This window comes from Aulonocara sp. 'chitande type north' Nkhata Bay, linkage group LG10 (assembly GCF_057382095.1).
Source record: "Aulonocara sp. 'chitande type north' Nkhata Bay isolate Kocher_YH1m ecotype deep benthic linkage group LG10, A_spYH_male_GT1.1, whole genome shotgun sequence".
NCBI classification, from domain to species: Eukaryota; Metazoa; Chordata; class Actinopteri; order Cichliformes; family Cichlidae; genus Aulonocara; species Aulonocara sp. 'chitande type north' Nkhata Bay.
Window position 1 is genome coordinate 690,001 of NC_141353.1, and position 27,500 is coordinate 717,500.

At 44.2% G+C, this 27,500-nt stretch overlaps 1 protein-coding gene across 4 annotated transcripts in view; it reads left to right on the forward strand.

Annotated features, from left to right (window-relative positions):
* The first annotated feature begins 1,435 nt into the window (after positions 1–1,435).
* Positions 1,436–27,500, forward strand: part of amot (angiomotin) — a 43,330-nt gene continuing 17,265 nt past the window's right edge. Inside the window, exons 1-8 of one of the 4 annotated variants that reach the window (XM_086307655.1) lie at positions 1,436–1,713; positions 10,518–10,577; positions 11,981–12,038; positions 14,415–15,405; positions 17,698–18,319; positions 18,656–18,800; positions 21,861–21,953; positions 24,746–24,891. In XM_086307655.1, coding sequence (XP_086163781.1) covers positions 11,981–12,038; positions 14,415–15,405; positions 17,698–18,319; positions 18,656–18,800; positions 21,861–21,953; positions 24,746–24,891 — 2,055 coding nt within the window. In that variant the 5' untranslated portion in view covers positions 1,436–1,713; positions 10,518–10,577. Of the gene's footprint in view, positions 1,714–2,060; positions 2,141–4,724; positions 4,857–10,517; positions 10,578–10,635; positions 10,696–11,980; positions 12,039–14,414; positions 15,406–17,697; positions 18,320–18,655; positions 18,801–21,860; positions 21,954–24,745; positions 24,892–27,500 lie in introns of those variants that run through there. The other 3 variants (XM_086307656.1, XM_086307654.1, XM_086307657.1) reach the window with 3 other exon arrangements.

Sequence of the window (27,500 nt, forward strand, 5' to 3'; positions counted from 1 at the left end):
CTGAATGTCACGTAATGTTTTTGTTCGCTATTTTTAATAAATTTGCAAGAACATCAAAGTCTTGTTTTCACTTGTCATTTTGTGTGTAGAATTTTGAAGTGAGAAATGAATTAAATTTTTGAATTAAGCTGTAACATGAAAATATGAGGAAGCGCCGTGAATCCTTTCTGGATGCACTGTAACTTGTTTCTGTGAATCATTGCAGTCTGCTGATGCACTGTTGTTGTCTGACCCCTTTGCAAAGACAAATTAAACCTCACATTGACAACCTGTTTGTGCAGATTCATTTATGTCTAATTTCCATAACATGGTATGGGGCATTTTAAAATGTTTAGCAAAGTAAACCAAAAAAAGTGTTCCTCATAAGATAAGTAGGAAAATATTCAATATAATATGTGTATGATATACAGAAGCTGGTTTATTGGAAATAACTGTTGAATGAGTGTGATCCGGTCAGCCTGTGAGGAGCCCTGGTTAACCAGCTTCTTTTTAATCCCTCTAGCTAAGCTAAATCTGTGGTAGCCTGGCTTATAGCATCAACTTGACTAAATATGTTCATTCCTCCTGATGTTGACTGTGGTTGGTGAACGTGTGTGTGTGTTAGCCAAGACGCAAGGAGAGAATGTGTTGTTGCATTTGTCCCATTACAACACAGTGATATGGGTCCAAGAAAAGATCTGCCAGGGCTCTAATTCAAATGTAATAGAGTTGAATAAAGCAGCGCCACCTTCTGGTGAAGATGGCCTACATGTACTGACCTATATAAGAATACAGTGCAGATGTCACAGAGCCCACTCTGGTCACAAGTCCTGCACCCGTTCACTGACTTCACAGAAATGAGCTGGAAGCTGAATGGCAGATGGCAAAGCTAAAACGCCAGTAAGTGAAAAGAAGTGATGAAAATCACATGATGAAGCAGCCCTGAAGCCCACCATAGACCTGTGGAGCAGAGGTTAGCACTGTTAGCTCACAGCAACAGGGGTCCTGGTCCTCTGTATACAGGAGATTGATAGTAACGCATTATTATCGGCACAGGGTCGAGGCAGGGCTTGAAACTGATGGTGCTAAATGACTGCATGTGGATTTGGGCCGACTGACGTGAAGCAAAACCAACATATGGGCACCTTCTCACGAAATTCCGACAGCACTTAAATGTAGCAGAGCTCTGCCGGGAAACAAAGCCCTCTTTGTCACTTCTTCCCCTTCTTCAGCTTTTTCACGTGAGCGAGGTTAATAAACGACCACTGATCATGTCTGATGACACACTTCGGGCGCAGAGTTGTGCTTTGTAACTTTTTCCTGCTGGTTAGACCTTTGTTAGAGCCCAGTCTGGAGCGCAGGAGAGAGAAGGAGGGATTTCCCTGTTCCAAAAACTTTTTCATCCAGTTTCCATTAAGGAGGGGGAGGGAGGATGGACATTCCTCTCATACTGAGGCCAGGCGGTGTGGGGGGGAGGGGGTGCTTCCTGCCACTTCTCATGTACCGCTTCTTTCTTTACTCCCAACATGGAAAAAGATTCCTTGGCCTCTAACAAACTCTTTTCCCCGGTGAAAGAATAAAAAGCCCTCGGTGACGTCCAAGATGGAGCGGCTGCAGCAGCGCGTTTCGTAACTTCAGGAGAGTTGGTGCCGAGGAGACGACAGAGCAGCAGGGAGCGAACAAAAGGATGTTTCACTGAACTCACGGGCTCGGAAAGTAAACCAGGTTCTTCAGGTAAATCATTTACGTGTGTGCGCGCACATCAACCGGATGCTCCGCTTATCTTTGTCACACTGTTTCAGTCCTGCTGTTGTCATTTTACGGCACCAAACTAAACGGCTGAGAAAAACCAGACTTTCAGCGCGTCGTTCGTGAAGCTTGGATTGGCTTCGGACTCAGTCATGTGTGCTTTGAATTAACTTCAATAATCAGTGCCAATTCACTGACAGCGTGACGCGTAGGTGGGTGTAGCCTTTACTGCATCCTGGCCTTATCAGTAGGACTCCAGTTAGCTCTGTGTGACATTTGAATGTGAACGTGGGGTCCTTGGAGTGGGTCAGTCTGAAGTGGATGACTCAACAGTTGTTTTGCATTCACAGCGGTGTACTGTCAGTTATCACAGGCGCACAGTAATCTGCGTATGTGACGTTTGGACCTCAGAGTGAGTAACAGAAACTAAACTGGAAATCTTTAACTGACCAGATAAACAAGAAAACTCACTCTATGCAAAAAGCCGTAGAGTGATTTTAATTGGGAAATCCATCCATTCATTTTCCCAACTGTTTATCCAAATTGGGCACGAGCCGTGTCCCACGAGCCTGCCCCAACCCTTACAGGGGGTTCGGCATTTCCACACAGCATCATGGCTTTAGTTTCTCTGTTGACACACGCAGACTAAATTCTGATAATTCTCATTTAATTTAAGACTAAACAAGATTGAGTTTAATGATTTAGATTAACTTGTATTTGTAAAATATTTGAAATTGTAGCTTTTAAATAAGCTTGAATTGCCATTAAACACAAAGACTCCAACTGCAGGCCTCGAGGGCCGGTGTCCTGCAGGTTTTACATGTGTCCTTGATCCAACACAGCTGATTTAAATTGCTAAGTGACCTCCTGACCATGTTTTGAAGTTCTCCAGAGACCTGGTAATGAGCTAATCATTTGATTCAGGTGTGTTGACCCAGGGTGAGATCTAAAACCTGCAGGACACCGGCGTTCCTGGCCTACAGCTGGAGTTGGACATCCCTGGAATAGAAGGTGTAGCTGTACAGTCACTGGGCCTTTCTTTTGATTTGAAGATATTTGTTAACAGCACTCTTCAACGAAAGACATTTGCTGCTCCAAAATTTGGAGTTCAGCTTGAGGTGAAAGGGGCAGTCCATGCTAATGTCTAATGTTGGGGTAAGAGTTCCTTTAACTGAAGGGGCCGGGCTCAGCTCCTGTGAAACAGCCCCGCACCATGATCCTCGCTCCACCAAACTGTACACTTGGCACAGCGCAGTCACACAAGCATTGTTCCCAAGTGTGACACTGAACCAGCAACTAGCAGAAGTAGTGAAGGTAGATGACTTTAATCCCTGGGGTTGAGAGGTCGGCAGAGGTAGAGACCAGCAGCCGGGTGGATTTGTGACTGAAGGATCGCAGCTCAGAAAATGGGAAGATTTACAAAATGGTGTTTAGATCAAAAAGACAGGAGATGTTCAAGTTTTCACTGCGAGTGAGCAGGATGCACAGGACAGAGGCTGAGACGGTTTGGACGCGAGCGGCAGCTTTTGATTATTTTAGTAAACAAGTATTCCATTTCTTTTTCGAGTAATTGGATGAGACATCGTTTTGTTTTAATAATCAGCAGTAGAAAAATACAGGTCCTTTAAAATAAACTCCTCATTGGTTTTCATGCTAGAAATGTCAGAGTTCTGCATAGTTTAACTAAACAGAACCTAAAGGAAGTGAGGTCAGAGGTCACATTGTAATGTAACTCCTGTATCTTTACTGTAGACTTGAGTAAACCAAACAGTGGAGGATGGGAGAAGCTCACAGGTTTGCTGATCAGTGGTTTGATGGAGCACCGAGCTAGCGTTTCCCTGTAAAGGTCTGAATGGTTATGACAGTAAGAAGCACTGCTAGAAAAATGTTTTCCCTGCACCAGAGCTCGTTCTCGTGGTTACGACCTTTTGCTCCTGATCATTTGTGTGTAGACAAACTCCGTGTTAAACTGTGACGTTTATTTTCGCTGCTGCTGTTGTTTTATCAGCCGTAGCAGCCAGTTTGCTAACATGTCAACAGTTTGCTGATTGACTGGGATCACAGTCCGACTTACAGCTGGTTACACCCCCAACATACCGTTTACCCCCGTTATCCTCTGTTATCCTCGTGCTAACCAGGCCTCACCCTGCTTAGCTTCCAAGATCAGAAAAGGCTGGCTCCAACCTTTAATGTGCTATATCTTGTTTTCACCAGCCACATACCCCAGCACGTACTGCACCCGTGTGTTGTACCTGATTCTTGAATATTGTATCTGACAGTTTAAATTTCTGCGGTTGCTTCAGCATCATTCTGCTTGCTTCTTTCATTTTATGTGTCGTGAACAATCTGCACTGATCTTAAGAAACATCTGCAACATGAACGACGGACACTGAGTCAGCACTCTTCTGTTATACTGATATAGAAAGTCCAGAATAAGGACGTCTGCCTTCAGACAGTTCCACATAAACATCTTGGTGGTCTTCACTTAATATCAGATGTGTGAGTGGATGTTGGTGCTCCACAGATCTTTAAAGAAGTGTTGCATGTTATACTGTGCTGAGCTCAGGTGACAGAAGCATGAAATGTGGTTTCCATGTTTGCATGAGCCGTCTCGAGGACAAGTCTACACATTGTTCTTGACTCTTATTTATTTTATTAGAATCATCATGGGTTTTATTTTTCAAGTCCTGAATATTTTCATGCTTTATCTTAGACCGAGTAAATACATGTGCAATAAAGTGCAGTGCGTACATTTAACCAGGAAAGGCATCTGCAGTATGAAAGCACTCCCACTATTTTGTCTTTCTATAGTTTTAAAGACAACAGGAGGAAAAATGTGATCCCACAGTCCATCCTGTTGTTCATAGAGTCTGAAACACTTATCACAGAGACGGTTGACAGTCAATGCTGGTTAAGCAATTACACTAGTCCACAGGTATGAAGGTGTGGCTTGGAGCTGAATAGTTGCCAGGTCCACCTCCGAGCTCCACCTGTCAGAGTGTGGGAAGAAACGGGAAAAGAGGTGCGTTGTTTCAAACCTTCAAAACCCAGGTACACATCGCTGTGAGTGGAACAGACATTTTTTCACTGGGATTGCTTTATAAGGAAGGATTCTTTGAGCCACACAGGTATGATATCATTTTAAAAACAAAGAAAAGGTCTGGACAGAAGCTGAATTCAGGTTTGAGCTGTAGAGATAAAATCAGCGCTTTACTGCCATGCAGCAGAGACCAACAGGTGGGAAGAAAAATGTTGCATGTATTTTTTCTGAAGGCTTCACTCTAGCAGGGATCTCTGAAGCATTACATCTGAAACTATTAACACTTTTAGCCAGTACATGTATCAAATGTGCTAAACTGAATGCATACGCTGGACTCTGTAATATAATTTAGCACGATGTAAACAGTCAGAGAACATCAGGAGAATGGAGGCTTACTAAATAAACATGGATTCCTTATTTTTCAACATTATTTTAAACATAAGGGTATTTTAACTTTTGATTTAAGTTCATGTTTCCACTTTCATTGCATGAACAAAGGATATAAGAACCAACAAAACAAGAGGTCATGGGTGTTACAGTAGCATCAGTTGGATTATGTCTTTGCTCTCATGTATGTCAACAGGTGTTGTTAATGGTCGGTTGTGCCGGCAAGATAGGAATTTTTTTCCATCGCTTTTCTCCCAAATCCTTTTGTAAACAGCTGGAGTCATTTGGTCTAATAAATGAAGGTGTTTAATTATGTTAATAAAATTTGTGGGGGGTGCTTCTGAAGCCAACATTTTGTAATTTTGCTGCAAACATGACAGGGTGTCTGTACATCAGGAGGTAGAGCAGGTCATCTGCTGACTGGAAGGTTGGTGGTTTGATCCCTCGCATGCCAAATATCCTTGGGCAAGATATTGACCCCAAGTTGCTCTCCGACGCGTCCATCCAAGTGGTAATGTTAGTGAGTACTTAATACAACATTCACTTTCTTCTATTATTTTAATACTTTGAGTACCCCAGGAGAGTAGATAAGAATCAGTCCATTTACTTTCAGAAAGTAGGCATATTTACCCATATTTTCCGGGATATACCTGAGATCTGGAGACCCAAAGCTTGTATAAACCAAGATACCCAGGGTTTGGGAAATAATTGCAGCAACATCCTTCCATATGGGATATGTGGCTGGTGGATATGATGAGCATGAAGAGCCAGCTGAGTTCTGCTTTGACTTTTCCTTGGGAGTGATAAAGAAGCGGATCTGCTTTTTCCAACAAAAGTCCCTCCAGGTTTGAGAGTTGCTTCTTTTTCCCATTAACATGGTTTGTAGAGTCCTTATTCATTATAACCTTACTCTGGTACAGCTTACTTACTAGACCATTGCCGTTCCCGAAACTATAAGCATCCATGAATATCTGGATAACATGAGGAACTTCAATCGGACAGAGACCCTTAATGTTTTGGTCATTGAACAAGTAGATGTAATACTAGAGTGAGCCCACTGTACATATCTTCTGTCTTGTAATGGTGACTTAAAGTCAGGGTCACAGGCATGCCACCTTAATAATTTGGAGTTTGTACTCATTGAGCACTTTCACCCACTGGTTTACTGTTTTAGGGATTTCTTCCTCTTTTTTTCTGTCGAGCCAAGTAATGACTGGACTATTAAATTCCTGATATTTTAGATAATGCCAGGTGATTGGTAGTTATTGAGTCTACAGTGCTTCAGTGGACATGAAAATTTCCAGTGCATCGCAGAGGTATATACAAGGTGTCCTCAAATTGGTGCCTTGAAGCACCAATGGTTGCTGGCTGCTACAATATTTAGTGATGAGACACGAGGTCTTGAATGATCAGGCCCCATCTTATCTGAAAAACCTCGTAGTACTCTTTTACTCCATTGGAGCACTTTGCTCTCAGACTATGGGCTTACTAGTGGTTCCTAGGGCTTTTATGGGAACAGTACGGGAGGCTGCTGACTACAGTATGGGAGGCAGCCTTCAGCTTCAGGGCCTCTCTTCTGTGGAACCAGCTCACAGTTTGAATTCAGGGTGACCGATACACACTCTACTTTAAGGACTTAAACGTTCCTTTTTGGACCAAGCATTTAGTTATGTCTGGAACAGTGCAGTAAATCTAAGCTGCTGGGGTCGTCACATGATGCACAAAGTGTTTCTTCTTCACTCACTGTGTGTTTATACGCCGCTCTGCGTTTAATCATTAGTTATTATTAATCTCCAGCTCTCTTCCACAGCGTGTCTTTGCCCTGTCTCCCCACCCCAACTACACGTGGTAGGTGGCTGCCCCCCTGTCCCTGAGCCTGGTTCTGCTGGAGGTTTCTTCCTGTTAAAAGGGAGTTTTTCCTTCCCACTATCGCCATAGTGCTTGTTCATGAGGGGTCATGTGATTGTTGGGTTTTCTTTATTCGCCTTGCAAAATAAACATCTTGAGACAACTGTTATTTTGGTTATATCCCCAGACACTGGTGTCAAAGTTGTTTACAGAAACAAATCCTCAAAAATCCTGTCCTGAATAAGATTTTATTCATTTTTCCACATAAACTCTGATCTTGGCGTTAGCAAAATTTTGTTACGTTTGTCATGTTCTATGGAACGTGCTGCGTGGAGTGTCTGGACCCTTGTTGTTGGTTCTTGTACAGCTGTTTCAAGAACTTGGTTCGCATTACCAGGAACAAGTCGGACTTGTTCCCAATGCGTTGGACTCCGTCAGGGCTGCCCTTTGGCCCACATCCTCTTTATTATTTTAATGGACAGAATTTCTCGGCGTAGTCAAGTGATGGGCTTCCACTTGGGGACACCCCAACCACAGCCTGTTCAGACTCCTGCCCTCCGGCAGACGGTACCATGGCCTGAGGTACAACGCTGTGCGGGGCTGTGGAAGCTTCTTGCAAACCGCCATAAGACTGTTGAACATTTTTATAGAACAGGGTCAGCTGAAATGGTTCAGCTGGACATCTCTTGGTGAGTTACACTGAGAGGAGATCCATGGGCAAACCCAGGATTATGATAACAAGCTGAAGGCGACTCTAGACACTTACAGTGGGGCAAAAAAGTATTTAGTCAGCCACCGATTGTGCAAGTTCCCCCACCTAAAATGATGACAGAGGTCAGTAATTTGCACCAGAGGTACACTTCAACTGTGAGAGACAGAATGTGAAAAAAAATCCATGAATCCACATGGTAGGATTTGTAAAGAATTTATTCGTAAATCAGGGTGGAAAATAAGTATTTGGTCAATAACAAAAATACAACTCAATACTTTGTAACATAACCTTTGTTGGCAATAACAGAGGTCAAACGTTTACTATAGGTCTTTACCAGGTTTGCACACACAGTAGCTGGTATTTTGGCCCATTCCTCCATGCAGATCTTCTCGAGAGCAGTGATGTTTTGGGGCTGTCGCCGAGCAACACGGACTTTCAACTCCCGCCACAGATTTTCTATGGGGTTGAGGTCTGGAGACTGGCTAGGCCACTCCAGGACTTTCAAATGCTTCTTACGGAGCCACTCCTTTGTTGCCCGGGCGGTGTGTTTTGGATCATTGTCATGTTGGAAGACCCAGCCTGGTTTCATCTTCAAAGTTCTCACTGATGGAAGGAGGTTTTGGCTCAAAATCTCACGATACATGGCCCCATTCATTCTGTCCTTAACACGGATCAGTCGTCCTGTCCCCTTGGCAGAAAAACAGCCCCATAGCATGATGTTTCCACCCCCATGCTTCACAGTAGGTATGGTGTTCTTGGGATGCAACTCAGTATTCTTCTTCCTCCAAACACGACGAGTTGAGTTTATACCAAAAAGTTCTACTTTGGTTTCATCTGACCACATGACATTCTCCCAATCCTCTGCTGTATCATCCATGTGCTCTCTGGCAAACTTCAGACGGGCCTGGACATGCACTGGCTTCAGCAGCGGAACACGTCTGGCACTGCGGGATTTGATTCCCTGCCGTTGTAGTGTGTTACTGATGGTGACCTTTGTTACTTTGGTCCCAGCTCTCTGCAGGTCATTCACCAGGTCCCCCCGTGTGGTTCTGGGATCTTTGCTCACCGTTCTCATGATCATTTTGACCCCACGGGATGAGATCTTGCGTGGAGCCCCAGATTGAGGGAGATTATCAGTGGTCTTGTATGTCTTCCATTTTCTGATGATTGCTCCCACAGTTGATTTTTTCACACCAAGCTGCTTGCCTATTGTAGATTCACTCTTCCCAGTCTGGTGCAGGTCTACAATACTTTTCCTGGTGTCCTTCGAAAGCTCTTTGGTCTTGGCCATGGCGGAGTTTGGAGTCTGACTGTTTGAGGCTGTGGACAGGTGTCTTTTATACAGATGATGAGTTCAAACAGGTGCCATTCATACAGGTAACGAGTGGGGGACAGAAAAGCTTCTTACAGAAGACGTTACAGGTCTGTGAGAGCCAGAGATTTTCCTTGTTTGAGGTGACCAAATACTTATTTTCCACCCTGATTTACGAATAAATTCTTTACAAATCCTACCATGTGGATTCATGGATTTTTTTTTCACATTCTGTCTCTCACAGTTGAAGTGTACCTCTGGTGCAAATTACTGACCTCTGTCATCATTTTAAGTGGGGGAACTTGCACAATCGGTGGCTGACTAAATACTTTTTTGCCCCACTGTATGCTGTTTTTTGTGTTTTCAGCTTTTTTCCCATTTTTGTGAATTTGACGTCTTCTTGTCAAATTTGGCAGATTCAACATTAAATTAATATTTGAAACTATACAAATTAAAGTTGTTATAGTTATAATTCCAGCTTGGTTCTGGATGGAGTATTGAGAGTTGGAGGTGGCCTCGCTGCTGCTGCGATGCCAGAACATATGAAGCATCCAATCATTATCCCAAAGGACGTGCGTATGACCACACTGCAGGACACACACGAGAAGATTGGACACTGTGGAAGACTGTATATGCTCTCAGAGCTGCAACAGAAATATTGGATTCCTTCTGCTAACTCGGCGCTGAGGAACTTTCTGTCAGGATGCATAATCTGCTGGAACACTAAAGGCAAACCATTGGAACAAACTGGCCAAGAAGACAGACTTCCACCCGATGAACTCCCCGTTACTAATGTGGGAGTGGATCGCTTTGGATTGCTGATTTGAAGCTAGGCCGCAGCACTGTGAAAAGATATGGTGTGCTGCTTACCTGTCGTACAATGTGCACAATTTTAATGTGCACACAATAAACACTGATTCTTGTCTAAATGGCATCTGACTCCAGTAACGGATGACCCAACAGACCCTAACCACTTGCTGCTGATGAGGAAACGGCCAGTTTGCCTCTTAAAACATGTTTGCAATTGCAGGAAATGGCAATATTGAAGTATGCTCGAACTATACATGTCTGTGCTGCAGTGGAGTATGGGTGCGCGTATTTCATGTAAGAATAAGAGCAGTTAAATTACTATGCATGCTTATTTCTGGTGCCTAAAACATATTTTCCCAAAACCTGAAAAGATTTCAATGCCAGAGATAAGCAGTTTCTAGATTTGTCATCCAATATTTGTTCATTGTCCAGATCCTTTGTGTGTATTTAAACAGGAAACAGATTTGGCTGTCATTCAGTATGTGTACACCAATGTTTTCTTCTTGTGTTGTCAAACGTTTCAAACGAACTAAAATGCAGATTGCAACAGGAAGATCCATTGAAATGAATATGACAAAAATAACACGCATATGTAACAAGTCTACCTTGAATCTTGGTGTCTGCTGCACTGATTTTGAGTCCGCATAAAGTCACCATTTTGACCATGTTCCTTCTAACAGGAAGGCCCTCTGACAGAGCCAGGCTTGGGAGAAGCAGCCGTCTACAGGGCCACGTGGGAGGTGAGGGGCAAAGAGAAAGTAGAGAAAAACGGTTACGTGGAACGTGGTGCTCAGAGGACTCATTCCATTATGAGGAGCTGCCCACCACCTATGGCACTATAATAAAGGAGGATTCAAGGTCACCTGATTCAGCTCTAACCAAATCTGAGATTTAGATTATTATTGCTGTCAGATTTCTTGAAAACAGACGGGTGGTAGTTCAGTGCAACCAGACGTCCTGTTCCCCATTCTGCTTTTGATAGCTCTAGAAACCTTTGAGAGTTGATCTCATACTAATACACTAGACTAAGGTATAATCTGGCACGAAATGAATGATCAACTGGAATTTGGATTTAATGAAGAGGGGAGAGTCTCTCCTCCAATAGAAAGCTGACATTGCCCTTCTGTGTCTGTGAACAAAGCAAGTTATTCAGCTAACAGCTGCAATTCTCTGTCGTGTTTAAACGCAGTCTAGTCTAAAGAGCTTTGAAAGAAACTGACTGGATGTCTTTAAGTTTCCTGACAACATTTCATCTCTCATCCAAGAGGCTTCTTCAGTTCCTCTGGGATGAGAGAAATCCAGTCACTTCCATGTTCCTTAAACTAGTATAACCTGGATGACAGAACATACACTGACAAATATGCAGTCTAGTTCGTTCAAGTATAAACATGTTTATGTGAAAAGTCATGTCAGAGCTGCCACAAGCTTCAGACTACAAGGTGACATGTGGGTGAAAAATGACTTTTACAACTTCATTTATGTTACATTAGCAATTCGCTGATAGGCTTTCAAATTAAATGTCAGAATCCACACTTGTGTGAATGAACCATGAAAAACAGCCATTCGATATTAAGTAGATATGCCAAAGTGCAACCAGGTGGTACGTGATATTGGAAGCTGCCTCTGTGTTGCTTTAATATTCGTTAATGACATTGACTGTTAAATTCTAGAATAATAGAAAAAGTAGCTACTGAACATACATCTTTATAAGAAGTACTTTTTGAGTTTTGTTCCCAAAAAATTCTCTGTAAAATGAATCGAAACGACAGCACCACAGTCTGAGGAAGCTGGAGGTTTCTTCCTGTTAAAATGGAGTTTTTCCTTCCCACTGTCGCCAAAGTGCTTGCTCATAGGGGGTCATATGATTGTTGGGTTTGCCTCTGTATGTAGGGTCTGCCTTACAATATAAAGCACCTTGAGGCGACTGTTGTTGTGATTTGGTGCTATATAAATAACATTAGATTGGATTGAGCCACTGTTATAGCTTAGGAAGGCTGTCAGACTCAGGAACGTTAATATGTTGAATACAAATGTTTCTAACTTTGACTCTTTTGTTTTGTTGTATATGTATTTTGCTGAAGTGCAGGCATCTCACCAACACTAACTTATTTCTCCTTTTGTCTCATATTTTATTTGCCAACAGATGTTTCGGAAAAAAGCATCTTCCTCCTTGAGAATGAGAAGGATAACAGAAACTAGATGTAATGATTTTCTTTTCTCTACTCTATCGAACAGGGATCACATTCAGTGTTGTCAGTGAAACCATACTAATTTGAATGCAACAGAAAAACTGTGTATGTTTTGCTGCAAATCCTTTGATATACTTTCCCTCAGTTTATTGCTGCTTTGTAGAACTTGTGCCTGAAAGTGGTGACCGTGCACCAGGAAGCTCCCTGCCTACCACCATTACTTTCAAAGAAGAAAGTAGAAGAGACACTACCAGTTTCCATGCTTTACCAGTTATAAATACTGTGAGCAATATTGAGATTGGATGATTGTATTCAAAAAAGAAAACTCCCAACTGGGAAAAGCCACTTTTCCCAGTTGGGAGGTAACGGCACTCGTCTAGACTTTCCACACCTGCTTAGGTTGTTTTCTCAACTAGTACTTCTCAAGGCTCTTGTGCTGCTCCTTGGTGGAGTTGTTATCTGTGATTGCCACTTCTATCAAGGCAGTTTTCTGCTCCTTGCCAACCAGCACAGTGTCTGGCTTCTCAGCGCTGGTCTTAGCCTCTTCAGGTATTTTGCCCCACAGATGATGCATCATCATGGACATCACTGGAGTGTGGGATACCCAGGTACTTGGGCCTATCCTGCTACACTATATTGTCAAAAGTATTAGCTCGTCTGCCCTCACACACATGAAATTGAGTGATGTCCCATTCTTAATTCATAGTGTTTAATATGATGTGGGAATTTTGACCGTTCTTCCCAAAGGTCAGGCACTGACACTGACCCGACCTGGCTCGCACTCTCCACTCGAATTCATCCCAAACATGTTCTTTTGGGTTGAGGTCAGGACTCTGTCCTGGCCAATCAGGTTCTTCCACATCAGTGTGTTTTTAGACTTTGTGCACTGTTGTGCAGTCCTGTTGGAACAGTCAGGTTTGTTAGCGGTGTGAAATTGCCCAAAATTTGTCGGTATGGTGAAGTATTAGGAGTTTGACTGCAGCTAAGAGGCTGAGCCCAAGTCCTGTTTAACTCTAACACGCTGTTCTTGAGCTCATCTGAAATGTCTATAGTGACTGACTCTGAGAAAGTTGCACACTGTGCATTCAAGCATCTTCTGACCCTGCTCTGTGATTTTCATGAATCATGGCGTGCTGTTACCTTTTTGTACCTATGGATCATGTTTTTTTTTCTGCTCATGTTTACTTCTTTACACTGATTATTCATGCTTTCCTGTGGAGGGCATATCTCGAGTGTGTTGGACCTCTTTTATCCACGAATTTCTAGAGAAAGGAGGAGACCCCTGGTGTCTTTCCTGAGATGGATAGCAGGCTTCCAAATATTGAGAGTCAGTAAATATATCATAATGAGTAGGTGCCTTGGTAACATATTGTACAGGACCACATGATTGTGAATCATGCAGTGAACACTGTCCCGTTAGGACTGATCTTTTCGTGTTGGGACACTACTTGCAGATGAAACGGACTGCTCTGGTAACAGCGATCCTTCATGGATGTCCTGCAGGATTTGCAAATGAATCTCAGAAACTGTTTTCAGAATCTTTACAATGACAAGGAAAGGTAGCAAATACCCTGTGCCATTTGCAGTTTAAACCCTTTTATATCACTTTATATCTGCAATTGTTGCATTTTTAATGGCATATTTTAAACTTAAAAATAAATGAATAAAAAAACGTATAGAAGTATGAAGTTACATTTTCATAGGAATCATCCAAACTTTGGATCATATCACCTTCAGGCAAATTGAAGACTTTGGACGTGACCCGGGGTTTGAAAATATAAAAAATATCCACATAATGATTATTTTCCAAGTTATAACTAGTGTTTCTAGAATTGTGTTGTATTTGAACGGGTCTGTCTACTGATATTTTTGTTTTTGTGTGAAGATTTGTCATATTTGCTCAATCCAGCATGAAATCTGAAAGCAAATCATTCACAGCTTGTTGTTCAACGTTTGCACCATGAAATTGTAATGCAAATAAGTTTGAGCAGAAAGCCCTCGTTGATTGGAGAATGACCTGTGTGTCTTATTGAGACGGGCACGTGAACAGTAACAGTGTTACTCTTACAGTGTTTACAGTTAAATGCCCAACGGCCGCCGCCGTCTTCTTTCTGTGGTTTTAACTCCTTAGTTGAGCGTGTGATCGGGGGTTGAGGGCTTGGGTGAATGGTTTCTAATGTTTTTCAGGAATTGTTCCTCCTCCACTTGTGTTCTGTTGTTTGCGCGGGGCAGTGGTGGTGATGGATGCTTCCTGTTCCTGTCTGACCTGAACGTTATTTCTTTCCTCTCGTATCAACTTTACTTTCTCTTTCTTTGACTGTCGATCTCTTGACCCACTAAACTCATTCCTGTCTGTACTCACTGTGGCACTTTCCCTTCTCCTCTCAGGGAATATCGACCGTGGGCGAAGCTTATCCTTCCACGAGGTTTGTGGCCAGCGCGAGGTGGAGATGAGGGCCGCAGCCGAGGAGTCCTCCAACAGCAGCAGTAGTGTAGGAGGCGGCGGCAGCACAGTCCTGCAGCGTCTCTTACAGGAACAAATGAACCGGAATTATGTGCTCCAGCAACAACAAGGTGGAGGAGGAAGTGGTGGAACAGGAGGGGGAGGAGGATACTCGGTGCAGGGACAGGTTGGGCCATCTGATGATCATTCCATGAGCCCCCACATTGCCCGGCAGGAGCCACAGGGACAGGAGTTGCAGACAGACAGCGGCCTGGAGAAGCTGGGCTCCTCCAGAACTGGAGGAGGAGGTGGGAGTAGTGGAGGGGGAGGGGGAGGAGGTAGTAGCGGAGGAGGGAGCAGCCAAGGACAGTGTCCAAACTCTGAAGACCTCCCTACATATGAAGAGGCCAAAGTGCAGTCGCAATATTTTCGGGGCCACGGCCCCCCTCCTCAACCTCAACAGCAGAATAACCAGGCCCAGCAGCCTCCTCTACAAGCGTCTGTGGGCGCCGCCTTCTATGTCACAGGGGTGAACAGCGCCAAGGTGCGCACTGAGGGGCGCCCCACGGTGCAGCGAGTTAGCGGCATGGGGAAGGTCCACCAGGACGATGGGCTGAAGGACCTGAAGCAAGGACACGTTCGGTCGCTTAGTGAGCGACTTATGCAGCTCTCATTGGCCACCAGTGGCGTGAAAGCTCACGCTCCTGTCACTAGCGCCCCACTTTCTCCCCAGCTGCCCCCTCCAGGGCCAGCTGGTGACTTATACAAGACGCAGCATCGTGGCCCACCTCCTGACTACCCATTCAAAGGTATGGGTTCTCCTACCAAGCAGCAGGAGTCGGGAGGCCATTTTTACCAGGAGCAAAGAGGAAGGGAACACTCGAGGGAAGTGCCTCATGTCCGATACCAACCCCCACCAGAGTACGGCTCGTTCAGGTAAGGAGCACGCCCTCACGCAGTTATAGGAAAATACGAATGAGCTACAACTTTCAGCACACTTGTGTTCAGTAGGCTGGAAAACAGACTTCTACAGTAGTTACTATTCCAATAAAGGTGTAGTATTGGTTAAAGTATTGGTTGTTGAACCATTCCCGGATCTTAAAAAGTGATAAGTGGTCTTTTCCTTGTTCATCAAAAACCTCGGTGTTCTCCAGCTCTGCTGTGACTCTGTGCTGTTTACAGCTCAAACACAAGTTTAATCTTTCGGCAAACAACTAGAGAAAAAATAAAAGTACACCAAAATATCCTAATACTACCTTATACTCGTGGCTCAAGAGTTAGGAGTTCGCCTTGTAATCGGAAGGTTGCCGGTTCGAGCCCCGGCTCGGACAGTCTCGGTCGTTGTGTCCTTGGGCAAGACGCTTCACCCGTTGCCTACTGGTGGTGGTCAGAGGGCCCGGTGGCGCCAGTGTCCGGCAGCCTCGCCTCTGTCAGTGCCCCAGGGTGGCTGTGGCTACAATGTAGCTGCCATCACCAGTATGTGACTGTGTGTGTGACTGGATATGTAAAGCGCTTTGGGGTCCTTAGGGACTAGTAAAGCGCTATATAAATACAGGCCGTTTACACAACCCAATTGTGTAGTATGGTGGAGGGAGTTTTTACAGAAGCATGCAAAGGCAGCAGTCCACGAGGACCGTGGCCTAGGACTCCCATGTCAGTCAGCACCAGAATGATTGGAGAAAGATCCGTTTTAGGTTTGGGAATGGCAGCTTCAAAGCGTGGAGCTGCGGCGTCTGTGAGCTGAACAGGCGTTGATCAAGACGTCCCAGAAATATTGATGAGCTGAGACTGATTTACTTTTCTCAGCTTACACTGAGTTATCACTTAGTGTGTTCAACAAATAAATTAGAAGTAAAAATAATAAGGCACCCAAAGCGCTTTACAATTCCACTCTCACATTCACACACTGGTGGAGGCAGCTACGGTTGTAGCCACAGCTGCCCTGGGGCAGACTGACAGAAGCCAGGCTGCCATATTGCGCCATCGGCCCCTCTGGCCAACACCAGCAGGCGGTAGGTGAAGAGTCTTGCCCAAGGACACAACAAGCAGGACAGAGAGAGCTGGGGATTGAACCGGCAACCTTCCGGTTACAGATGAGCGTCCCAATCCTCTGAGCCTGTGTGTGTTTGTATGTGTGCATTCATACACTTTGTCTCTACCTCAACATATCCGAGTCCTTCCTTCCTTCCTTCCTTTAGCACAACACTCTACTCAGCTGTTAAATGGATCAGAAACCTCTAGTTTGGGATTATTCAGCACTCCTATGCTAACCATGCAGCTGTGCTTTCAATTCCACGGCTAAACTAAAGTCAAATAAACAATTATCAGTCGGTAAAAAACAAGATTTTAGTTTTCATCGGGGTAAAAATTCTCCAAGCAGAAGGTAGAAAAACAAAAACCGACCCTGGTTTCTTGGATGCAAAGACGGATCCTGTTGGGCCTGTTTAGCACTTACCTCAGAGCAAACTGGATTTAAACAGTCATGAATACAACCAGATTTTAATTGTCAGGGCAGGACGTGCTACGACATGACCTGCTGTGGTCTGATGTCATTCCTTTGAAGACAAAAGATATTTTCTGAACAAACTCAGCTGAAGCTGGTGTGTTCCCATGTTACTCAGAAACAAGTCACACATCACCCAAGCAGACAAACCAATGAATCAGACAGGACACGTGATAAAAAGCCTTAGTCTGTATGTAAATGCAACTAGTGTGCATGCTGGGGGAAATTATTATTTGACCTCCTGCTGAAATTTGAAGTTTGCTCACTTACAAAGAAGAAACGGTCTCAACCACAAATCTCAATGCAGTGAATTCGTCCTGTAGCCTTAAACAGCAACCTCTGTGTGTGACTGTGGGGACTTTCTGCTGCTGCAAACATGGCAGGTGTGTGTGTGTGTGTGTGTGTGTGTGTGTGTGTGCGCGTGTGTGTGTGTGTGCGCGTGTGTGTGTGCGCGTGCGTGTGTGTGTGTGTGTGTGTGTGTGACACAGGTTAAATGTGAGCTTTTGTGTGGTCAGCTAGACTAGAAAGGCGCTGTTTGTTTACTGTTTGTTTACTGTTAAAATGTGATTGGAGCAAATCATTTGGGCTCAAATGAAAATGAAAAAAATGTCAATAAAATAGCTGTGGACACATGCTGTGTCTGTTTCAGCGAACTGTATGCTAATAAATGTTCAACAGTGTGCAAAAACAACTGACTTACAGATGTGTAACCATGCTTTCTGCAGGTCCAGTAAGGAAGGCTTAGTTCACACCCAGCGACCCCTTCAACAGCACAGTCCCACCTCCTCTGTCACCTCAGTGGGCTCTTTATCGCGCACTCAGTCCTCAATCCTTAGCAACATCCTTAGTGCCTCCCACTCCTCTCATCCTTCCTTCCCTCATCAGCAACCCCAGAACCAGGGAGAGCCCTTACTCACGGCGGTCCCTCGTAGTCCACATAGTACCGGCTCCCACCAGTTGGCAGAGTCTTTTACCTCAGGGTCGCTTCACCCACCACAGAGGAGTCATGGTTTTTGTCCAGATCCCTATGGCTCCACACCAAGGATGCACCATCATCATCAGCAGCAGCAGCCTCCCCATCTGTATCATCATCATCATCAGCAGCAGCAGCAGCAGCAGCATCATCATCATCAGCAGCAGCAGCCGCCATTCCAAGGACCTTCCCAACCGCAGCTGTCGGTCCATTCTGGACCTTTCCCCCTTTCACAGTCCTACACTCACCTGCAGGGGGAGCCCTTTGCAATGATGGCCCGTGCCCAGCAGATGGTAGATACACTGACAGACGAAAACAGGATGTTGAGGCAGGAAATGGAGTCCTGTCGCGAGAAAGTCACTAAATTACACAAGGTAAGAAGTTTAGCAGTCATCTGTTTAGATACATGTGCAGACAGTGTTGCCCACTAAGTTTCAGATGTTAGTGTTCAACATGACCTTTGACCTGTTTGAAACCAGAGTACTCCTTCAAACCTGATGCTGACACGTTCAGCCTAACAGCAAGACAAGTGCAGCACTGTGTGAAGAAGATGTTTTTGGTTTTAATCTGTTTTCTTCATGCGTTCCTGAACAGTTTGGTTGAAATGTGTTTCAAAGCGCTAACAGACAATAGAACAGTGGTGTTGTTGGTAAGGCCAGTTTGGACCAGTAACTGGTATACAGTTTCACTCTTTCTGTATCTGTGAACAGCTGGAAATGGAGATCCAGCTGGTCTCAGAGGCCTATGAAAACCTGGCAAAGTCTTCCTCCAAGAGGGAGGCCCTGGAGAAAACTATGAGGAACAAGTTGGAGCTGGAGGTGCGCCGGCTGCACGACTTCAACAGAGACCTCAGAGGTGAGAAACAGTGAAGAACATGACCAACATTCCTCAAATGACTTCAAATGTAATGATGACCTGTAACGGCTGTACCCCGTCTCAGCTCCCAGCGTTTACAGAAATACGGGATCGGTTGGATGGACTTGGATCTGTCCCCAAAAGGACAGATGAATCCAGTAAAGGGGGGCTAGCTGTACCATTCACTGGGGTAGCCAAACGAATGGTACAGCCTTATAACGCTTTGCTTTAGTGATCAGTGAGGTTAAGGTGTCACTGGAAAGGTTCCTACAGAGGGGACGTCTAATCCAGCAAAATAATCTACAATTTCTTTTTCATCCACCAGTTCAGACGGGTCATGCTGAGTTTTAAAGCAGTGTAGAAATTTTGACATTTTGCTACCTTAACTGTGTCCTATGTTATTGTCTGTTCTCTCTGCAGTCCTGGATTTCTTTTTTTTTGTTAAACACGCCATTTTCCATAATGTTCGTCTGTTTATTTTGATGCATAGTTAAATAAATAGCATTATGGTCAGATATGTCTGCTGTTCCCATTTTACTGCCACCACCATGCTTTGGTGGGTGTGCGTCCCTCTGCAGAGCCCCGTCTCTTTTATAAGAATGATTTATTATTTCTCTATTTTGTTTAAAGCTTGTTGTGTCCTCGATATTGTTAAAGTCGTATTCCAGTCCACATCAGGAATTTCCGTCACACTTGGTGGTAATCTTGTCAAATGTGTGTCCCCCTCTGGAGGTGCATACACACGAGCTACTGTGACACTCTTTCCTTTCGCAGTTGCATATCTGCCTTCTTGATCCTCATCTTCCTCAATCTTTTCAACATTAACATTGCTTGATATCAGGGTAGTTGCACCTCCTCTCCTGCTATTCTTATGTGAGCTGAAGATGGAATTTGTATATCCAAACCTTTTTGACATGTTTCATGTAGAAATATCACCTGTGTCCTGTCTCTTCCATAAGGAGAGGATCCTAATTGTCCACCGCCTTTACTCCTGCTGTTGGTGCCGCTTCTCTCTTCTAATGAATTGAAGCGGCTGTGACATTGCGTGTTGTATAGCAATGGTGGCAAAAATGCCGACTGTGGAGCTGAGCGAAGCGCTCACCGAGTGGAGAAGTAATCAAAACTGTGCAGCTTGAGGCTGGCTTCATGTGCGGTGCTGTATACACGGCCTGGTCCTCTCAGTGGATTCATATTCTTGTGTAGGGTGTTTGAAAACGTCCCTTCCTCTTCTTCCCCAACTCCAAAAAGTCAGGTACTGTCCCTCCTCGATCAGCTTGTTTTGAATACGGTGAGCGCTCCGCTCAGCTCCACAGTCGCGCCCTCATTTCCCCACCTGTGGCCACTCTCTCTGATACTCCTTTCATTTCTTCAGTTGTTTTGTCCAGTTTGTTGCCCATTTCTTGGTGTAGAGAATTAATATCCTTTTGTAGACTGTCGTGATCCTCTTTCAGTTCCGACCTGAGTGATTCTGTAGCGCTCACCAAATCATTCGGGGCTCCAGGGTTCGTGTTAGCTTGCGTTGCAACATTGCTAGCTTTTGCTGATGAGTTGTTTATGTCTCGGGCGAATTTGGTGTTTTGGGCATATTTGTGTTTTGTCAGTCTCCTGCATTTCCTTCCCCACTATTTAACTCTAGAAGAATTGCCTATAAACAAATTTTTATATCTCCATGTAACCTTATATATTTTAAAATTAAATAATGAAACATCCTAACCGAAAATGGATTTAGCTACATTCTGGACAGTGTTTCCAGAATGCAGTAGCTAGCGAGCTGATTGGAGACCGTTACAGCCAATCAGAATATTTGCATCCAAGTCTGTAATTGGTTGGTTTTGTGGCACACTTATGACGGTGTACGGAGAGTTGAGCGTGCAGGGAGCAGAGATCTGAGCAAGCGCAAATACCAACAACTGAGCGAGAGCGGCTGTTATTGTGTGTGTGGATAATAGCAAACACTGGAAGTAGAGCAGGGTGACATGACCAAAAATATTTATCACGATATACATTTGAAAATTTGCGATAACGATATAACTGACGATATAATTGACACTATACTAATATATTTTCACTTAAACAAGCAGCTGTTTTTTATGTGCATTAAAGTTATAGAAAAATGTAACAGTGCAAATGCAAACTCCTCACTGACAGTTTAACCAAAAGGCATTTCCAGTGGAAACTGGCCGACATGTCCTCAGCATAACCATGTATAACATCCACACAACTTAAAAAGAGGTTATACACACACAATACGGTAACATTATGTTGAAGCACAGTACGTATCACTCCGTCAGGCTCCGCCTACGATAGCCGTAATGCTCCGACAATCCATCAAGCGGTGCGGCTTCGTAGCTCAGCAAAGTCGTACTGAAACATCTGACAGATTTTCGAGCGCCGTGCACATAAAATCGTTTCGAGGTCAGTAAACACAACCAGAGTTCATACATAAGGCACACGGGATTATAAGGGGCTCTGTCGACTTTCAGACAAATCAAAGGATTGATTTTAAGTGCGCCGTATTTTCCAAAAACACGGTAATAACGACGGCCCGCTAGCATGCTCTACCAAAAATAGTGCTTTGTTGTGTATCTGACGGACCAAAGCTAAACCAGTTCCACCAGTGAAGCTGCAGCATTTTTACAAACCAGTTCAGGTTCATCGTTTCATTCAACGATCCACTTTCGCCCTTCTTATTCTCCGTCGCCGCCATGCTTTTTCCTTCCATGTGCGTAGGTAAACAAAGGCACTGCGCATGTGCGTTTTACCCATATTCTATCACCATATTTCATTTTCTTATCGTTGCCCAACATTACACCGGTATTACCGTGGACGGTATGATATGGCCCAGCCCTAACTGGAATACATTTCTTGCATTGAGACATTAAACTTTTCTTCCCTCCAAATAATTTTTTGCGTGTTGTTGGTTTTTTTCTTTTGGTTTTTTACATGCGCTCAGAATAGAGGCACAATGATAACGCCATACCAGTGTCATTGAAATGCATTGTGCTGTATGTGTGTATACCCAGGCACCAAGATTTTGTGTTATGTGCTGTTGTTTTTAAGAGCGCATGGAAACCGCTAATAAGCAGCTCGCTGCTAAGGAGTGTGACGGCTCGGAGGACAACCGCAAAACCATCTCCCAGCTCCTGACACAGAGTAAGTGCCACACATAGACAGCATCAAACCAACAACCTTCCTGAGGAATAATGACGAGTTATTATTATTATTTTCTAATATAACACCTGTCAGCAGAATGCAGGCTATTAGAGGATGATGCACATCACTGTTGCCTGTTGGTGTCCACATGGAAACTAAGCAGACAATAGTTTTGTCAACTCTTTTATGTCGGGACGACTTGCTTGTTGAGCTGGACAGACTGTGTCTGACACTCAGCTGTTCTATGTAGGTGAGCCTCTCAGATTATTTTCTGTCATCAACCTGTATCAGTAAGTTTTTTCATTAAACAGTCCAAATGAAGGGCCGTAACCTGCGGACCCTCGCTGGTAGGGATGGGTACCGGTGTTCTGACATAAACGGTAGTAACCAGACCGAAAAGCAGCGCACATTTCGGTGCTTTATTTCGGTGCTTTTTTTTCCTGAGCTGTGATACACTTTCGATTCTAGCCAATCATTTTACGTTTCGAGGATAGTAGGCGGGTCCAGGTACGTACGTTCTGTTAGAGCAGAGCTACAGATTAAAAATGTCCAAGGCGAAGCGGTCAAAAGTCTGGCTGTACTTCACAGCAAAAGATGCAAACTCAGCAGCAACAAGTGCTTTAAGCTGATACTGTGATACTGTCAAAGGAGGTAACACCAAGAATCCGATGAAACACCTGGCGACGCATAGCGTTTTTTTTAAAAGCCCAGAAATGCGCCGTATTTGATAGCTTGCTGCGAGACCTCACACCGAGCACATCTACTGCGGGTGGGTTGCCTGTTATGCAACATCCCCCAAAAACCCGAAGAGGAGAGTCCTGGCCCCTAGCCCTGCCAGTGTAGCAGGAATGATGAGGATGATGATGCAGCAGCAGCCGTTCTTCTCTGCGTGAGTAGCTTAATGTTGTTCGTGTGTAATTTATGTTGAGTAGGCTAACCACGTTATTACATTAATGCATGTAAGGTGAACTAGCAAACATCATCATAGCTACATGCTGCTGTGTTCTTGTTTGATGGCAGATACTCCCTTCACCCTGGACAAAAAGGCTAAAATGACCAAAGAAAAAGTGGAAAACAGCTAAACATGAGAGGTTTAGGACAAAGTTTGTGTTTTTTCCATTGTTTAAGCACTGCTTCCAGCCAAGAGTGATGCCATATTTGCCCCATAGCTGCAGAAAAGGCTAACATTGTTATCTTTTTACAAAAAACAGCTGAACATGAGAGGTTTTTGGACCAATTTTGTGTTCTCCATTCTTTAAGCACCGGTTTGAGCACCGTTTGAGCACCGGCACCGTTTCAAAAGTACTGGTTTGGTACTGGTATCAGATAAAACGTAAACGATACCCATCCCTACTCGCTGGTGGTCAAACCATCAGCATGTCCCCGATGTGAAAGCAGTGTTTTACACTTCATCGGTGCCACAAACACACTCAGCTTTCACTCATTCGACATTATCTTTAGCAGTCCATGGAGCTCACACGGCAATGCTGCAAGTCACCAGGTTTTAATGGCAGCCACCTTCAATCATCTCATAAAGGACTCGCATTAAATAAAAGAGGTCCAGTCTACTCCAGCTGAGATGATTAACAGGCAGCACAAGAATCACAGCACACAGTGCTGAAAGTCTCAGAACTGTTACAGCATTCCCGGCGTTCCCTGTTTGGATATTAAAAAGTAGAGCGAGGTGATTATTCGGGGCAGAAACTCGACCTGCTAAGTTTTTATTTTGTTTTTTACTTTTGGGGTTTCTGGACTCACAATTAACTTCAAAATAATTAAGAACATGATACAAACTGTGAAATTCAACCTGGCACATCAGAGACAGCCTCACAAATTCTGTGAACCTTCCTCATTTTATCGGTTGTCTAACTGTCAGGAAGCAGTTTGTGTGTAAAGTGTTATTATTCTTGTTTGGGACGTTATGTGGACTTCATTTAAAGCTCGTTTGTCTGAGACCTGTCAGGTTTCGCGCTGACAGGGTTCATATCAAAGTGTGTCGAGCCTTTCTTTCTGACAAATACACTGACATCACTCCTTTGTGTGAAGTTGAGAAATGTGTGTTGTTCCTGTTTTGTTGTGAAACCGTCCCTTTCATGCTGTACTGAATCAGCCCCTTATCTGTGGGAGGGGCTTGCTACTGCTGTGCCTGCCTCGGTTGGGGCGTATCCGAACACAGAGACAACGACGGACGTGCAAAAGTAGTGACTCCTGTTCACTTTACTCGGGTTTGTTGGGTTTCTCTGTGGACGAGCCAGCAAACACTGTCAGCTGACAGATGTGCGCTTGGAGCCTGGCGCTCACTGACTACGTTTCTAGTGGACGCTTGAACGTGTTCGTTAGACTCACATGTTGCGTTTTCTCAGTGCTTGACGGTGCATCCTTAAAGTTCGTGTGATCATCATAGCAACAACACCAACGATCACTCATAAGGAAGCTTCTGGAAACTTCAGTGCTGTCGCCTCACTTGGTGAAGCTGTGAAACAGAGTTCAGCTGATCAGAGGACAGTGCACGCTCTAACCAGTCGTATCATGTCAGGAGTTTATCTTAAGCTGGATGGTTTTCTTGTCATAACAAAGAAAGAAAGTGATAATTACAACGAGTTATCATTTTATATAAGATTATACAAATATAAAATGTACATAAGATGTTGGGCTGATCCATGTTTGACATAATTGTGTTTAGTGTGGCATCAAATGTTAACTGTCAGTCATTTATGTGTCATTGAGTGTGTATCTGAGGTCTGCTGTGGTGAGGACAGTGTTCAGTGTTTCATGTCCTTCTGTGCGCTCAGACAAAGAGACGCTGCGTGAGAAGGAGAAGCTGGAGATGGAGCTGAACGCACTGCGCTCGACCACGGAGGACCAGAGAAGGCACATCGAGATCAGAGACCAGGCGCTGAACAACGCCCAGGCCAAAGTCGTCAAGTTGGAGGAGGAGGTGTGGCGTTTTTGACTACGCTGCTTTCATTGACTTAGACGCATTACATTTATAGATGTTGAGTAAACACTTTTCTAGGGCTGTGTATGAAGAATACACACTTAACAACACACACATATGACATGTAAGTTTAGTGGTGCAGATCAGCCTTTAATTACTTTCTGAGAAAAACAACTCCAAGAGTACAATGAGGCACAGCTTCTACAGGAAATCCTTCACGTTGCCATTAGATCAGTGCGAGGAGATAAATAAATGTACAGACTGATGTTCCTGTTTGCTTCTGATGTGGCAGACGCAGTTTGTCATTTATAAATGTAAACGTTAGGATTGTCCTCTGGGAATGAGTTTCTATGCCGATCAGAGTGGAATTATTTCTATTGATGAAATGGATCAGCCTACAGATGTAACTGATCTGTTCCTGATAGGTTTACTAAGCTGTAGCTTAAACACGGTGCATAAAAAGCTATAAAGCTTGTGTAGCTAAACGAAAGAGTTTCTGAGAACGTGGCAGGTTAAGGTCACACTCTGAGCACAGCCTGGTAATATTCAGAGCTCATCTAATGAGTAACAAGGTTCACATTTGACCCTGGACACGTTTTAGGAGCACGCTTTCCATTTTCACACATTCACACACAAATTCCACAGAACGTTTGCTCCTCATTACAGAGAAATATTCACCTCAAACAGGAGAAGTTTTGCAGGCACAAAATGATAAATCTTGTATCCTGTCAGGAGCTGCTCATGATCTTATTGGTCCTGACCGTGGAGGGAGTGGCTCTGCTGGCTGAGTCCCTGTTACAAAGGCGACGTTTATGTCTTTGCACGTGCGCAGTGTGAGCAGTTGCGGTGACACCCTCACGACGGTTTGAAATCCTCACGACCAAGCGATTGATGATCGGGAGCTGGTCGTGAGGTGTTAATCGCTTCTCGTTACCCGGCGTATACTACACGACGCACGATGAAGGCCAAACTCACCGATCACCAAAACGGTCGCACGACTGAAAAATCGGCTCACAATGGGCCAAAAATCGCAGAGTGTCTGCCCACCACTAAACGTTTTATTCAGAAAACATACCCATCACAGGCTGTTGACTATCAATGGCTACCAGGCCAGTGTGTGAGCCACCAGCCACTGGGGCACAAACGTCCCTACGAGAGCAGTGACTTCAGGTCAGAGTAATGAGCGATCTCACTAACTAACCAGCTCCAATTACCAGTTTTAATTCACTTTTTATATAAATACTAGGGGTGCAACGATATTCGTATCGATATTGAACCGTTCGATACAGTGCTTTCGGTTCGGTACGCATATGTATCGAACAATACAACATTTGTAATTTATTTTATCAACTTTCCTTCTGACGATGCTGTCTGTGTTGAGCGCTCAGTGAATCTGCGTTCGACTACTCCGCCTAGGCTGCGAGCGCAGATCCACTGAGCGCTCAACACAGACAGCATCGTCAGGAGGAAGAGCGCAGGGCACCTCCCCCACCCTCATTCAGATCTGGCGTTTGGAATTATTTTGGTTTTCATGTGACGTATGACCCTGAAGGTAAGCGAGTCATGGACTAAAGTAAAACAGTATGTTGGATGTGCCATGCAATGCTCAATTACATTGATGTGAACTAGTGTGTTAGCGCAGTTAGCTTGTTAACGTGTTGGCCGTCTAGCCCCATGCACGGAGCGATCGGCGGTAGCTCGTTAACGGAGATTTGCCGTGTTGTGGCGTTAAGGTCATTTCAACGAGATTAACCTGAAAGCACTAGTGGGAACACAACGAATATGACTGCACATTTACTCCGACATCATCCTAGTGCAAAGACAAAAACAACAAGCATGCTACTAACTTTAGCCGAGTCATTTAGACAGCTGTTAGCACGTGATTCTCCTTATGCTGCTGAGAATATAGCCCAGAAGAAGCGGATAGTATAGCTTTTATTTTGGAAAGAGACATTTCTCTGTAACAAACTCTTTTCCAAAGATGAGTGATTCCTCAATCAGATACAGGGCTCGCAATATCGCTAGCCCAACGTCCCGGAGCTAGCGATTTTTTCAGTCGAGCTACCAAAATCTATCTCTTCCCTGCCCGTCGGGCTATTGTAGGAAAAATATATGTCAATGCTTTTGCATTCTTTCAGAAATGTAGCTGGGTAATTATGTCATTGGCATCGGTGAGCCACTGTCAATATGTGACATATTGAAATCGCGTTTGAATTTGTGCTTGTTTTTTGCTTTCACTTTGCAATCGTGTGAACTGTGTATAGAGAGCGACAGCACTGATCTGTGAGTGATGATAATTTGTGCACCAATTCCTCTGACATCGTCTTATCAATCGTTAGCTTACTATGCAAACATGACAAGTGAAATCTCCCACAGCTTAAACATGTGAGAGGTTGATCGCGCAGAGAATCGCTGAGCTTATGTGAGTGCGTGTGTAAAAGCATTTCAGTTCTGCTGAGCCAAATAAGACAGGTCAGGGTGAAGAAGTGACAGCCAAAGAAAAGCTTACCACAAAACGGAGAAGTTATGACAAATGAGACTATAAGGCAAAAAGAAAGTGCAGCTTTATGGTTTCATGGACAAAATAATTTCTGTGGCTGCAATATGAC